Source organism: Paramisgurnus dabryanus, chromosome 1 (genome assembly GCF_030506205.2).
Source record: "Paramisgurnus dabryanus chromosome 1, PD_genome_1.1, whole genome shotgun sequence".
Lineage (NCBI taxonomy): Eukaryota > Metazoa > Chordata > Actinopteri > Cypriniformes > Cobitidae > Paramisgurnus > Paramisgurnus dabryanus.
The window spans coordinates 22,226,648-22,242,785 of NC_133337.1; the positions used below are offsets into that span (position 1 = coordinate 22,226,648).

At 37.9% G+C, this 16,138-nt stretch overlaps 1 protein-coding gene across 7 annotated transcripts in view; it reads right to left on the bottom strand.

Moving 5' to 3' along the window:
- nav3 (neuron navigator 3) overlaps positions 1-16,138 on the bottom strand; it is a 183,575-nt gene that overhangs the window by 10,402 nt on the left and 157,035 nt on the right. For 2 of the 7 annotated variants that reach the window (XM_065268612.1, XM_073814021.1), the window contains 5 exons: positions 13,479-13,602; positions 13,175-13,296; positions 7,435-7,610; positions 5,712-5,865; positions 1,654-1,840 (listed from right to left, as the gene is read on the bottom strand). In XM_065268612.1, the coding sequence (XP_065124684.1) occupies positions 1,654-1,840; positions 5,712-5,865; positions 7,435-7,610; positions 13,175-13,296; positions 13,479-13,602 (763 nt within the window). Of the gene's footprint in view, positions 1-1,653; positions 1,841-5,711; positions 5,866-7,154; positions 7,242-7,434; positions 7,611-8,417; positions 8,442-10,224; positions 10,246-13,174; positions 13,297-13,478; positions 13,603-16,138 lie in introns of all 7 variants that reach the window. The other 5 variants (XM_065268607.1, XM_065268608.1, XM_065268610.1 and 2 more) reach the window with 5 other exon arrangements.

Here is a 16,138-nt window from a genome sequence, read left to right on the forward strand (position 1 = left end):
AACGCAAAAGTTAGACTTATGTAATAAAAAGCCTGAGAATCTTGAACAACTCATCGCCAAATTCTTATGAGTCATTGATCGAGGGAGGCGTAAACCTTTTCAACGCTGACATGTGTTCAGCAACCAAGGAGAGTAACGTTCAGCTTTGAGTCAGCGACCGTTTAAAGCTTTGTTATCGGCGAGACTGAACTGTTGGGTTTTAACAGGTTTTTGAATACATGAAGTCTGTAAATGGAGGAATGCAGCTTTGATGCGGCGGGAAAGAGACGCTTTGTATTCATCTAGCACTCTCTGTTCTGTAAAGGAATGATAACGTTGCTTTGCCGCACATCCACATACGCTTAAGTTAGTCCACATCTCTCCAACAATTAAGTGACCCAGTGTCCAGGGAGAAAGAGAGAAAACTTCGGACTTGCTTCTTTTAATTAGCCGGAGCGCAGACGAGTCCTCACCACACCGCCCTGAGACACGGCCGGAAGCCAAATACAATCTTTTACAGAAAAGAGGCCATTTCACTCTCCACTGCATTCAGTCTCTTTCTGTACAGCTGTAAAATGGTTCTGCCCATGACAGAGCTTCAGCTAATGCCACCCCAGAATCATTAACAATACAGCCATATGCAAATCTGCACTGTGCGCAATGTACTGTAAAAAATCAAAGGGGGAACCGTGGGACGGATGAATAGTTATAAAAACACAGAGGAAGAATATATAAAGACTGCTTTGGACAGTTTTATTGGCACACTGTGACCTCGTATTCAAGACTAAAAACTGTAGTGACATTTTGGAGGATTTAAGAAAGCCCTTTGTGATCTTTGGGTGTCTTTAATGGCAGTGTCTTGTGTTTTAGTTGTCCGTTTTAAAATAATTGGAAGTGCACTCACGCTAAAAAAAAAAGGTGCTAAATAGCACTTAAAGTGGATTACTGGCTCGTAAACATAGAGGAACCACTGTGTTAAATAGCACCTATGCAGAACCATAAGTGATGCTATATCACGACTATGGTTCCACGTTTGGTTCTAGCACCGTTTAGCTTATGATTACAAGCCAATGAACCAGTTTTAATGCTATTTAGCACCATTTTTTGGTGGAGTCTTATGAGCCTTAACTTATTAGCATTGTGTAGTTCATAAGTCACTGCAATGATAGTTGGAGTTTGTCAGGTTGTTGGTATGTTGTTGTTGTGAGAGTATTTTAGCATGTACCATATGGTTGCAAATATAGGTTTTGAGGGTCACTAGAGTATTGCTAGGTGCTTACTACAGTGCACTCTCAGAAATAAAGGTACAAAAACTGTCACTGGGACAGTACCCTTTCTAAAAGGTACACCTTTGTACTCAAAGAGTGCATATTCTTCAAAGTACTTCAAAGATACATATTGGTACCTAAAAGGCTCATATTTGTACCTAAATGGAACATATTAGGACCTTTTAAAAGGGTACTGCCCCAGTGACAAATTTTGTACCTTTATTTTTGACAGTGTGTTCTAGGTAATCATTACTTGCGATCTTCAAAAGTGCCCACCACATCTGTGATATTTAATACATCAATGATATTCTGATAAATCAAGTGAAATAGGGTTCAAGGTTCTCCTTTAGTTTTTAGCATTGTTAAAGTGCATTATTTAAATAACATTCAAATCATAAAGCCTGACCTGATATAATGGTGTCGCTGATGTTCAGGTTGTTGAATGACAGACCCAGAGACTGCCGTGAGGATGAGGAGGAGGTGCTGGAGGTTTCCGAAGGGGGGCGGGCAGTTTTAGCGGGCGTGGCAGCTGGCGTGGTGTTTCCGCTTGATTTGAGTCTGTCATTCTCTGCCTTTAGCAACTCAATCTCGTTCTGTACATATGACAACAGGTAATGTAAACAGTCAACAGAATTGTGCACATATATACCAATGTATGCTTTTCTAATACACATATGTCAAAAAAAAATTTAACCCACACTATTTGTTAAAGCCAACAATGAAACAGAGAAATAAACTAACTTTGATTTTAGACTTTAATTTACCACAAACTTCAAACCTTTGCAAAGTAAGCTTATTCCTATTAGCTTCAATCTATTCTATAAGCTTAATCACTTATTAGTAACATGCTAAGAGGATTATGTGCTGGTTTCAGTTGTCTAAGAGCTGTTTATAAGACATGAAGTTAGTCTAAGGATTTCTTTGATCTCTCTGTGCTTAGTAGAGAAGCTCAGACACAAACTCAAGTTGTTTTATCTTGGCATTTAAAAGGTTGTGGCATTTTATAAACTGTTTTCTGATTTTCGCAGTCGATTGATCACTCCTTTATAAACTTAAATTTAAAGATATTTCAAATAGGGCTGGGCAAAAAAAAAAAATTGATTTTTCGATTAATCGTTTCTTTGAACGCGGTCGATTCAGAATTGATTCTCAAAGAGCGGAATCGATTTTTTTTTCATATTTTTTCTGCAAACATTGAACATAAGATAAACGTTATTCTAATTACTAGTCTTCTTCACTAGATGTCACGCCTTGCGCAATGTTACAAGGAGCGAGAGGCGAGCCTGTCATTCTTTCATTCAGTGCTTAAAATGGCAGTTTTAGGCGCTTCATCAACGTTGATGCCACCTTCACATAAAATGTAAGAGGTATGGAAGCATTTTAGATATCGCAAGCAAGACGACAACGATAGTGTTGTGGCTTTTAATTTCTTTTTATTAATTACCCACTTGTAAACTTATGTTCACTGTTATTTTGTATTAATATAGTATTTGTATTAAATCTATATTCATTGAGTTGAATCGAGAATTGAGTATATGTGACCAGTCACGGAAAGTAGGGACACAAGTCGGATCTGGGCATTTTGAGTTATTCACAGATTCTGAAAGTGCAGTTTCTAAGCTTTCCAACGATGTGTGACACATGGAAATCTGATAAGATTTGGAGAAGTTGTGGCCATTTGAATATAGGAACTCAGAAATACTCAAACCGAGAAAATCAAGACGAAAGGGACTCTTCTTTTCAGCTGGGGGAGACAATAGGGCTCATTTACATCTCATTTAGCTAAGCCATGCCCCCTGTAAAACCCTTTTTGAGATGTTCTAGCATCATATGTAGTATTTTATGACCAAATGACAACCCGCAAAATTAAACATGACTCATTTACCTTTGTGGGGATCACAAGTCGAATCCAGTCTGTTTCAGATTATCCAAGTACCATATTTGTCCACAAATGCGTATAATCCGTGAAATATAGATTGTTTACATCAGATTTCGCATGAATGTCTGGTAATACAATATAATATATAATCTGAAGACTATTTAAATCGTAAGATGTAAGGGTATATGAGCTTACACTCCGTTAAACACATGAACCCGCCTTCAAAGTTTGTATTTAAAATAGGGAAGTAGTATAATAGATCATCCAAACAGCGCCGTCGAAAACGTGACATCCTTTAGGGAGGTTACCAATGGCTCGCTCGTTCCTCCATCAGCCAATGACTTCATGGAAAATATTGATAGACAAAACATGTAGCCAATTATATGAAGAATACAACTATATCTGTGTAACTTCTGTGTGTTTGGACTCATGCTGCGCTGCAAGAACTGACATACAGATGACGTCAAAGTACCGCGAGAGCGAGTCGAAATTAAACTACTCCTTAAGATTTCTTGAAGAGCTCTCGCGGTACTTTGACGTCATCCGACTGCGGCGCCGCATAAAGTCAGTGACGCGGCTGACGTACGATGCGGCTGACTGTTATTTGTTCCGCCCCAGCTTCTTTTATTTTTCTTTTGTTTTGTGCGCCCGAGCTTTACAGTCTGGGGAGACGCAGGCTATAAGTTTGAAAAAAAAAAAACTTAGCAAACATGTCTGAGGAACAGGGCAGCGCGTCACTACAGTCACGTGACTTCACGCTCGAGCCGGAAGAGAAGACAATGCTGAATAAAGTCGTAATTCTGCTATTTTTGGACCAAACTGTATTTTCGATGCATCAACACAATCTTACTGACCCACTGATGTCACATGGACTACTTTGATGATGTTTTTATTAACTTTCTGGACATGGAAACCATACATAGATTTTCAATGAAGGGGAAAGCTCTCGGACTAAATCTAATGATAAAACATCTTAAACTGTGTTCCGAAGATGAACGGAGGTCTTCCGAGTTTAGAACGACATAAGGGTGAGTCATTAATTACATTATTTTCATTTTTGGGCGAACTATCCTTATTTAGTAGTCACGCTGTTCCCTTTGGGGGCGGAGGCGAAAACACAAGCTTATACAGTATGTAAATATACACACAGACAATGACGTCCCCCGCTGCACGCTAGAATCTCCGGAAAAACAAGCCTATTTTAACCGCAAAATGTACGCTTTTAAATATACAAAAACTGATATCTCAAACATGGAGAGGCTTCTTCGTGATCTCAACTAACAGATTCTGCAATAAAACGAAAATCACAAATTTCGAAAAAAAAACTTTGTTTCTCATTTTCTCGAAACTTGTGCTGCCGACTTGAGTCCCTGGTTTCCGTGACGGGTCACATATACGAAATCGAATCGATTCGATAGCTTGTGAATCAAAATTGAATCGATCTGGAACATCTGAATCGATACCCAGCCCTAATTTTAAATCTTAAATTTAGAGACATTTCATGATGTAAAGATGTCAAATAAATCTTTGGTGTCCCCAGAGTATGTGAAGTTTTAGCTCAAAATACCATATAGATAATTTATTATAACTAGGAAAACTGCCACTTTGTAGGTATGAGCAAAAAATTTGCCATTTTGGGTGTGTCCCTTTAAATGCAAATGAGTTGATCTCTGCACTAAATGACAGTTCCGTGGTTGGATATTGCAGATTAAGGGGCGGAATTATCCCCTTCTGACATCACAAGGGAAGCCAAATTTCAATGAGCTTTTTTTACGTGCTTGCAGAGAGGGGTTTACCAAAACTAAGTTACTGGGTTGATCTTTTTCATATTTTCTAGGTTGATAGAAGCACTGGGGACCAAATTATAGCACATGGGAAAAGTCTGATTTTTATGATATGTCCCCTTTAAAGGGATACTTTATCCCCCAAAAATTATGTCATAATTTACTCACCGTACTACTCATGTTGTTCTAAACCTGTATGAGTTTCTTTTGTTTAACACAAAAGATAAGTGACGGTAAGCACACAGTTGATGGGTCCCATTAACTTCTATAGTAGGAAAAACGAATACTATGGAAGTCAATGGGTACCGTAAATGTACCATCTATGATCGAAATATCTTCTTTTGAGTTCATAAAAGAACCAAATAAAGAAACTCATACAGGTTTATAGAACGACATGAGGGTGAGTAAATAATGACAGAATTTTCATTTTTTGGTGAACTATCCCTTTTAGATTTAATCCAGACTTTTTAGCAAAAACAATATCATAGAGATGTTTACTGGCAAAGCATTTCCTTGACCTTGATCTTTCTAAAAACTTTTTTTTCAATTGATAATCTTTCTTTTGTTTTTTTCTAGATTTAAATGTAGTTGTAGAGTTTTAGACATAGAAAAAACTAATCTTCTATTGATTTGTTATGTGTGGGAATGATGTGCACATGGTACAATCTTTTCATTTGTTTTAAGCAAGTATTAAGCAGCCCCAGAAATCACTGCATTGCACCAAGAAACTGAATAACCATAAACTATGTAATACTTTGCGTGTTTGAAAACATATGTGTGTGTGGTTGTGTTTTTTTATACCTGCATGCGGTTCATGGCCTCTCGTATCTGGTCGAGGTGGTGGGCGGAGCTTAATGCCTCCAGTCTGATATCTGTGAGCTTTAACTCCTTCTCTCTCAGCTCATTCTTTAGCTGTAGGATAATCTCTGCTTCGGCCTCTGTACATTCACACAATCTGCACAGACACACACCATAAAGGGTGAGGGGGGATCACAACACTATTACACAAACAAAAGAGCTACAAAACACTTCACTCTTTCAGAGAATTAGGGTTGCACTGAGATGCACACGTTCACACTCTGGGCTTTGTGTATTATTTGTGTATGGGATATATGTTGCACTCCATTCAACATCGGGTGTAGGATATTCTGACTTTAAAAGCATTTTATTTGACTCTCCATTACCTTTGCAACGTCTCCTCGTACCCAAACTATGGAGAATAAACAACGCTACCTAATGCATTCAATTGCTAAACAGATTTTATATAATTTAACTAGTTAATATTTTAATCAATAACTGTGTCTTCCAGTAGGAAGTTTAAAAAGTGTACTTTCCGAGTTGAATGAAACGCAGCATTAGTGATCACAATAAAACAGGAAGTGGGAAGTCTTCATGTTGGTCATTCAAGCACAGGCACAAAATGACTACAGTTAGAGCACTACTTACTAAATAAAATCAGGCAAACTGTGAAAACCTCAAAGCTTTTTTGAACACATGTGTTGCCTTTATGATGTCTTAAATTTTTTAAAATATCTCTTCAGCTAAGTTCAATTTTGCAGAAATATCTATATCTTATGTCATTAAAGGCAATACTCAACTCAAACCAGGGGCAGATCATCTTAAAGTCCCCATGTAGTCGACAATTTTTTTCCCATAAAACTCACGTTTGAGCATCAAAACTGCATATATAAATGCTTTTTCCTATAATATTAATTTCTTTATGCCTTAAGACAGCTTGAATGTAACCCTACCCCCTTGCCTCATCTAGTATACGCAGAGTGTATAAAGTTTTTGTAAAGTCTCCACTCAATCGCACCAGCTCAGACTATAGACATATATGTATATAGATGCCGCATTCGACAGTTCCAGACATGCGCAGATCTATGGATATGTAAATTAGTCCTTGACTCTACTCAATTGCAGAGCCTGGACCATAAGATATGAGTATGCAAATTAGGCCATGTCTCCACTCAGTTGCACCAGCTCTGACCATAGATATATATGTATATAGATGCTGCAGTCGACAGTTTTTGGGAACTGCACTTTTATGGAGAAAATACTCCATATGGCTTTGCACATGGCTTGTCTTAAAGCATATTAAAAAAAAAACACCACACAGACATATAAACAACAATAAATACTTGATTTTCACCACAGGGGGACTTTAATACTAGCTTTGAAGTCTTAAATGAAGATCACTGCACACTCTCAACCCCTCCCAGCATGCCACCCTGTGCCTGTTACCGAGATCTGTGCTTGTAGACCACATGACCGTTTGACTTTTTCTTTGGCATCCAAAGGGGGGAGGACTTGCTATCACATAAACACTTTCTATAGACACACATGAGATTGGGGAACATTGATAGAATATAGATATGATTAAAGAATGTGGTGTATGGAATATGATTATCAAGATAAAATAAAACATAATGCAAACAGAATATGCAAAAACAATCAAAAAAATGGTCCAGGCAATGTTTGCGTGTTGTTCCTCCAACTATGCATGTATGTTTTGTGCACTTACTCTGTGGTGGACGGTGAGGATCGCAGTGGTTGTGTGGTGCTGGTCTGTCTGTTGGTGTGTTGTAGTTTGGGTGAGGAAGGAAGGGAGGAATCGGTCATCTCCTCGGTTTCATCATGGGACGATTGGGACTTGCTGGTCTTTTTCTTGCTGAAGGCCTGCTTGAAGGAGCTTCGCAACTGTAAGAGAAAACCACAAACCAATCATGAATCAATAAGTCAAACGATGCTTAAACTATTTATTTCAAACCATTTAGAAGTCGGGCAAGAAGTTAGATTAAAATGATTAATAGCTTGTTTTGGAAAATGTACTATGTGCAAATTATGTATCTTATAATAAAGTGTTTGTGTTGTGTTTTTTGTCATTCAAACAGATATTTCAGTAACTCTTTATAACAACTGCCATTGATCGTATTGAAGAGATGTGCTTTTGTTTACATTTAAAACTTAGGTATTAGGTCAAATACAATGGTCAAGAAATGTTAACTTCTATTATTTTTTATATAAACAAGTTAAGTAAGTGTATATAAATACACATATTCATTTATAACCTTTAAAAATATATACTTATTTTTTTTCTTTCCAATATTTACTTAGAAATGTACAATAAGTTAAGTAGTTACTGTATATACATCAATGTACCTCACTGTACACTGAGATAATTTTATAAAGTTTTATAAAGTGTTACTGATTTTAATTGAGATTAAAATAGTCTTGTTGTATCTGCAAAAAAAATAATGGTAACAATGTTGATCGTCCCTTCACATTTTGAAAGGGTAAATTACGGCAACTCGTCCAATTCACTGTTATTCAAGCAGATTTGTCCATTAGTAAACAGCAGAAACACACAGTACTGGCAGTGAGAAGGATTTGGGGAATGCTGGTGACATGCACACGTTTCTATGGAAACGCTTAGTATTGGGGGCAGTGGATGGGGGGTTATCAGAGGCAATCGCACTCATTGATGCGGGATGATGTAACACTGACCTGGGCAGGGATGGAATCAGCCACCTGAAGACAAAACACACTCACTGTTACCATTAATGGGAAGTTTACCCCTGGACCAGTCAACATACAGACACTGCAGCATCATTGATTCAGTGTTTATTTGATTAACTTTGGGTAATCGTGGAGATTTTTGAAGTCTTTCACTGTGTTTGGTGGCATTGAACCGAAACATTGAACAGGCATAATAGCATTAGATGGGAACGCCATTTTCTCCTTTATTATTTCCTCCTTTTTCCCCATATAAGAGACAATAAAATTGCAGGACTCAACAATAAAGTCTTTTCTGCTTCATGTTTGTACCCATTTTCTCAATATTATAACAGAACCCACAAAATGTTACAATTTTAATAAGTAAAAACCATTTATATTTAATAATTTCTTTATAGAATAAACAATATAAATGCTATACTATGTTTGAATTATATGTGATAGAGTGGAAAAATGAAAGGCGAAGTAGAAAATGGATGAGCATGAAAAGTGGCAATGGGTTATATTGTGAATGCTTGGCATGGACAATTTAGCATCGTGGGCCTGTTTAAATTTATGACGTGAAGTGCAGTTATATACTGTATGTACATTTTGTGATTTCCAACTGTATTATTTTTGTGATGAAATATGCAATTCCTGAATGCAGAACTTTTCAGTCATAAAAAACACCTATCAAGCTCAACCAAGAAAAAGTAACGCAAAAGTTACGTAAGCATTACTTGCATGAAAAGTAACTAAAGTTACTTTTTGGGAGTAACTTAATATTGTAATGCATTACTTTTAAAAGTAACTTTCCCCAACACTGCTGCTAAACCCTTTGACATTGGTAAAGATATATGGTGAGTTTAATACAGTAAAAGTTGCTAAAAAGCACCAGGTTATTATGCAAAAGCTTGAAATATCTCAATGAAACTTACAAATTAAAAAACAGTTAGGCTCGAAAATTAAACCATACATTCAAAATATTACTTTTTATAAGTATATACAAAGCCTTATTATGTCAGACCAGTTAGATCCATTCCCTAATTTAAAATAAAATACTAATCTGTGTCTAAAATGGTGTTACCTTGCTGACATAAATTGCAAAATACACAACAAAAATGTATAATACAAAATAACAAAATGTATGTTTAGCATAAAGCATTGCCCCGAAACTGCAGGTCATCCTTATTGTTGAGCCCCACTGTGTATCTATTATTCCTCAATCCCTTGCATACGAGGACTTGCAGACAGCTTGAGACCATCGGACCACACCGCCTCAAATTATCCAGATGAATAATTAATAGCCACATAAATAAAGAAGTGATTTGTATTTATGAGCTCGGCTTGAGCTCTGCTCTCATTACAAAAGTCGGGGCAGCTCAAGGAAACGTTGCAATAAGCGCTACAAACACTGCTGCCAATGTAATTTTTCACAGCTGTTTACCTCGAGTGCTCTTCACTTAATTCACATTAAATGACAATAAACAACAGCCCGGTAGCATCAGCAGATAATAAAGATGTGAAATAACTGGAAGTTAACTGGAGTGGATGACTTGAAGTAAAACAGGCACGATTGTGTCCTAATAACATAAATATATCACCGGTAATGACGGAAACTTGTACATAAAGATGCTTTTAATAAGACCGTTCCTCAGAGTACTGTAGTAACTAAGTGTTTTGCTAAAGGGTAAGGACTGATAAACAGGGTAGGGAAGTGTAGGGGTCGGTCCAAATGCCACTAGAGGAGAACTGGTACAAGCAGGTTAGATCCTCCATACAGTCATGCAGTAGTGTTTAGGGGGATGTTTATATTCACCTTGTGTCTTCTGTCCTTGCCCTGGTGGTGTGGTGCAGAAGTGAGAGACAGAGAAAGCGTGAGATGGGGGTGTGAAAGAAGATGAGGTAGCCGGAAGGGGGTGAAATGACAGAAACTTGGGGCTTGGTAAATGATTATCGGAATGAGAGAAGATGCCACTACTAGAATGATGACTAGAAGAAGAATCACTACTTTGATAGTAGGAAGGGGACATTTTATAGCACTTTTTACCCTAAAGTCCACTTTTTATTTTAGTCAAGGTTTCTTGTAGAAAACATATGGGTAATTTTGATTCCCATAACCATTTTATATTCTTCTCATGACTGTTCAAGTTTAAAGTCTGTCCTCTTTTGTGAGGCAGTGCCATTAACCAACTAATGTTTCTAAAAACCCTAAAATGGGGCTTGGGTATTTAAAGTAAATGCAAGTAAACTGAGAAGGGAACTTTATGTTGCAAAAGTTAGAGAACGTCTACAAAACAATACATTTTTTAGTCCCTCTGTTAAAGAATAAACTCTCAACCATCACCAAACAGCAGAGTCTATTGTAATCTTTAAATAGCAGCCAAAAACAAAAGCATCCAAGGCAAAAAAATAAATAAATGGGTGCTTTACCAGAAACAACAAACCTTTAAATAATGGGCAAAGAAACATCCAAACCATCCAACTAGCCCTTAAAAATACACTGCAAATTTGGTAAAGGATAATGAAAGGTACAAAAGTTGTCACTTTAAAAAAACATGTACCTCTAAAGGGGGTCACACACTGGATGCGCAGCTCAGCGCCGCATCGAGTCGCGTCTAGGACAACTCGGAGGTATCGTAAACTGGAAGTGCACATTAAATAGCTTGAGCTTAGTCAGATAGCGTCTACTTCAAAATGCAAAATATACGTTAGCAGCCAATGTTAAGGGTTAATGATTTGGGACAAATATGATGTTATTTAATGTTAAACTATGTGAGTGGCGCTCTGTGGCGCGACAGGGTTTTTAGCAACTTCCTGAGTCCTAGCTGGCCGCCGCAGACAGGCGGCACCTGTCGGTACCGGTGTGCGTATACTCTTAGAAAACAATGTGTTCGTTTTTTTTTTCGAATGGCATGGCGCTCAGCTGCGCGTCCGGTGTGGGACCCCCTTAAGGTACATCTAAGGCAGTGCTTCCTGATCCTTGAGCACCCCCTCCCAGTAAGTTTTAGATATCTCCTTATTTAAAACACCTGATTCAACTCATCAGCCTACTTCCAAAATGGTAAACATATCTCCCTAACAAGCTGATGAGTTAAATCAGGTGTGTTAAATAAGGAGATATCCAAAACTTACTGGGAGGGGGTGCTCAAGGACCAGGATTGGGAAACACTGATCTAAGGTACCTTTGAGGTACCAATATGCACATTTTTAGGTACAAAAGTGTACTTTTTGAAAAGGTACCACCACAGTGACAACTTTTGCACCATCTCTTACCTTTCTTTCTGAGAGTGTATGGATTCATCATTCTTGCTTTTATTATTTGGTTTTATATCCAAGTCACTTTAGTTAAATGTCACCTAATTTGAAAATTTTTCAAAATGTAATATTTGTCTCAGGTGAGGTTGTCCCCAGAATGTGCCTGTGAAGTTTAAGGTCCAAATACAGTACCTTAACTTTTCATTTGGCGACCCACTTAAATAGGTAAAATCTATCCCGGGACCCACCAACATTTTTTAAAATCAAAATGGGATTTTTTTTCATTTTTAATAATTGAGTAGTTTTTGTCATATTATTCATTAAATGTAAGTGTTATTGCAAAATCAAAATACCTTATGGCATATCATATCAAAATCATTGTCATTGTTCGTCATTAGTTGGACCCAGCACAACCCACCTTATCCCACTGTGCGACCCACAAGTGGGTACCGACTCACAGTTTGAAAACCCCTGCTATAGATCATTTATTATACCATGTTTAAAAATCACATTTCTGGGTGTGCACATAGACTGTAAAAAAAAGATTGACGTAGTGTCCGTGACGTCACCCATACGTTTCTGAAAACACTGCTGTTTTTGAAGCTTAAAGTAGGCGGTGTCTGCCGTCGCCATCTTTGCCGCGCGTCACCGCGCATCACTCGCGGATATCCGAAAATGGGTAAAAAGGTGGGACGTGGGAGAAGCTGAGGTGACTGGTTGCTAAAACCACGCCCCCCAGCTCGACTCTAGTGACAGCAGTGGCAGTTCACCCTTCACTCAAGTGGCCACGCCCTTAATTATGTAGAAGTTTAAGGCTTAATATCATTTAAACCGATGAGTTACAAAAAAATTCAACCGCCTCACAGTTGTCATGAAGGGCAAAATTAGCTATATAGACCAAAAAAAATTTTGTACCAGGCTGTAAACATATTATTTTCTACTGTAAAGTTGGCCATTTTAACATGGTGGTATATGGGAATTGACTCCCTTTTGGGGCCAGCCTCTAGTGGCCAGTCGTTGAATTGCAGTTTAAATCACTTCCAAATTGGCTTCATCAGAGAGATCGGAAGGTTGCCCCTTGGGTGTGCAGGAAAATGTGTTGTTTTTATGTGTTTATGATTATCTAAAACCATTTTTAATGAGACCTATGACCTAACTGTGGTCTTTGGATGGTTGTGGGCGGGGACTGGGCAAAGTGATATCAGATTGCTCAGAAAATGCCAACAGCTTGTCTCATGAGACTGTTGAAGTTTTATAGGGATTAGAAAAAAGGAGTGGGCAGATTTGTATTATTATAGGGTGGACGTGCAGACACATAGGTGACACACAACAATATATAAAAAGAAATTTCTCATATTAAAAACATCTAAAACAATACACATTATCTATTTCAAAAGAGCACAATGCTGTTCTCCTTAACAGCCATGTCCAATCTGGTTTTAAAAGAGCTTATTATAGTCATCTTTCTAAGTGTAAACAAGCCTTATGGTGTGAGTGTGCTGAAGCCTTACCCAGCTTTTCTTCTTCTTCTTCTTGTCATCTGCGTCTTTGGCACTGCCCATGCTGGAGTGGCTGGCTGCACTGTTAAGACTGGACATGCTGTCTGAAGAGTGCTGTCGACGGATCCTCAGATCTGCCGCACACAAACAAATACAGTCATTGCACGATGCTCACATTTGCATCGGCAAGCTTATTTCTGGAACGAATTACAGCAATGCACTTATTTTCCAAATAAGGGAGATGGTATCAAATGTGTGTAAATGAATGTGAAGTTGAGAGAGTTATTAGCATTAGCGATTAGCAAATGTTGCGCACCAGAAGTGGCAGCTCTATGGACGTGATCAGGTCCGTTGAGCGCCACTTGAATGGCGGTCTGTGCGTCTGTGTTTTGAGTTTTCAGCGCCTCAATGGTCTCCCTCAACTCCGCCAGCTCAGACTCCTACAACACACATACACAGACAAAACATTAAACATGCAGTAGCAACCCACAACTAGACATAATGTAAAAACGGCACATAAAGTAATAAGTATTTCATTGTTATTGTAATAAAATGTTCATAGTGTAATAATTTTCTCAAAAAGTAATAAAATATTGAGCTCATAATGTAATAATAATGATTACATAATAAGAAAGTTATTAATTAAAAACGTAACAAAATATCGTCATAACTGTAATAATTTTAAAGTTTATTAGTGGTGCTTTCATTTATGCAAATATTATACCTCGTAGAGACATGGGGGTGGGCTCACTAAGCATAATCATTGGTGGATGCCAATTCTCTCCCTATAGCAAACAAACAGAGTACCCTTGCAACATTTTAGTGAGACCTATATCTCTGAATCAGAAAAGACATGTGGGTGGTCTCATGTCCTTCATGGCTTAGACTGTAATCACTGGTGGATACCAATTCACTCCCTAGAAACCACCATGGGTACCCCAGCAACCACATAGCAACGCCCTAGCAACCATGTAGCAATAGCAATGCAACAGCCAAGCAACCCCCTGGTCAAAAAAACCTCTGTCTGCCATGCAAAACTTTGAATTTTGTTAAGAAAAGTAACAGCATCAAGAGTAATATTAAGTTTATGTGTTTAGCAAAAACTATGAGTTAAAAGTTGAATATTTATGATGAAGGCTTTGTTCAAATCCATTCTCATAGTAAAAATATAATTAGTGTTACTTCAAGATCATTAGACTGGAACTAAACCACATGGTACTTTGTTGCTTTGTTTCTGACACAGCAGACTCTTTTTGTATGCTACAATGAAACCACTCTCATTTCACCAGCTGTCTTATTCAACTATCAGATGTTTCCTGCCAAAAAAGCACATGTGGTGATATAAGCATCATGCTGAGCTGAAGAATCAAGCATGTGATGAACGTCCACCCACCCGTCCACCTCCACAGTCAAATCTAAAGTTTAGTAGGCCTTCTCCCAAAAACTGCGGAGGAGTTTATGCTTTAATTGAAAGTTTGTCTTAACCAAGAATTTATTTGTAAAAGAATGTTTATTCGAAAGAGATTACCGGTTGCAGGAACTCATTAGGTCTGTGAGGGTGCTTTGTGCAAATTAAGGCAAGACTTTCTTATTTTAATCTAAAGGTTACCTTTACACAATTATTTTAAATGGCTTATTTTATTGGCGGTAGGTTAGAATAATTTGAATGTTTAAGGGTTTGAACTTCAATCAAAACTATAAATTAAATTTTTCATTTATTTTATCGTCCAATCATTTTCAAAGCCTTATTTTTTTCTTTATTTCAACAGAACAACAAGAGAGGTTTAGCACAATGTTAAAGTAAGCATCACAGAAGTAGCCTATATGACTACTGTAAAAAATATTTGTTGGTTCAACTTAAAAGTAAGTTACCTGTTAGCCAAACATTTTATTCAACTTATAGGGCCCTATATGAACAATCTGAAATGCAAGTGCGAAGCGCAAAGCACAAGTGACTTTGTGGGCGGATCTTGGGCGCTGTTGCTATTTTTCCGGCGGGAGAAATAACACTTGCGCCAGGCGCAAATCAATAAGGGGTTGGTCTGAAGTAGGTTCATTATTCATAGGTGTGGTTTGGGCGTAACGTCAAATAAACCAATCAGAACGCTATCCAACATTCCCTTTAAACGCAAGGGCCAAGTTCCATGGCGGGTTGCTATTATTATGACGGATTTACCAGGCGCAAGCCAGAATCGGTTCACAGCCGAGGAGACCGACGTTCTTGTAAGAGCAGTCAAAGACAGAGAAGTTGTTTTGTATGGGGATGGGAGAAATCCGCCCAAATCAGCGTCAGTTAAACAGGCGTGGGAGGAAATAGCCACAATTGTCTCATAAGGTTTCTTATGAAAACATTTTAATTATTATTTACATAAAATAAACAAAATACAGCCACACAACAAACTTATGAAAATATTTTAATCGTTAATTGCATGATAATTTTTTAACGCAGCCACACAATAAATAAAAACTATCACCACAATGCTCACCACAATGATTTCCCTTATTTCATGTGTTAATATTTTTTTATTGTAACAAATTATGATTTGCAAAAATAACTGTTGCATCTGTGTAGATTAGATAAGCAAAGTGTGTGCGCGTTGTGCACGCTATACATTATGGTCAATCATGCACCCTTAAAATAACATAATGAACCATGCGCAACGCGCCACTGACATAAGACTATTTTTTTCTGGTCAGTGGCACAATTGTTTTTTGAAACTGCAAAATAGCATCAGGGATGGTTTGCGCCGGAACACGCCTCCTTTTTTGCGCTGAACCGCCCAAGGAGCGCAAGTTCATTCCCTAGTTTGCCGATGTGCGTCTGTGGAGGAAAAACCCGCTGTGCACCGGTGCAAAATACGAATGATACATGCGTCATTGACAAAGTTAATTGCGCTGGGTGCAAGATAGGGCCCATAATATATATATATATATATTGTATTATGCTGCAGTACTATATTTGAAGTCTTCCGAAGC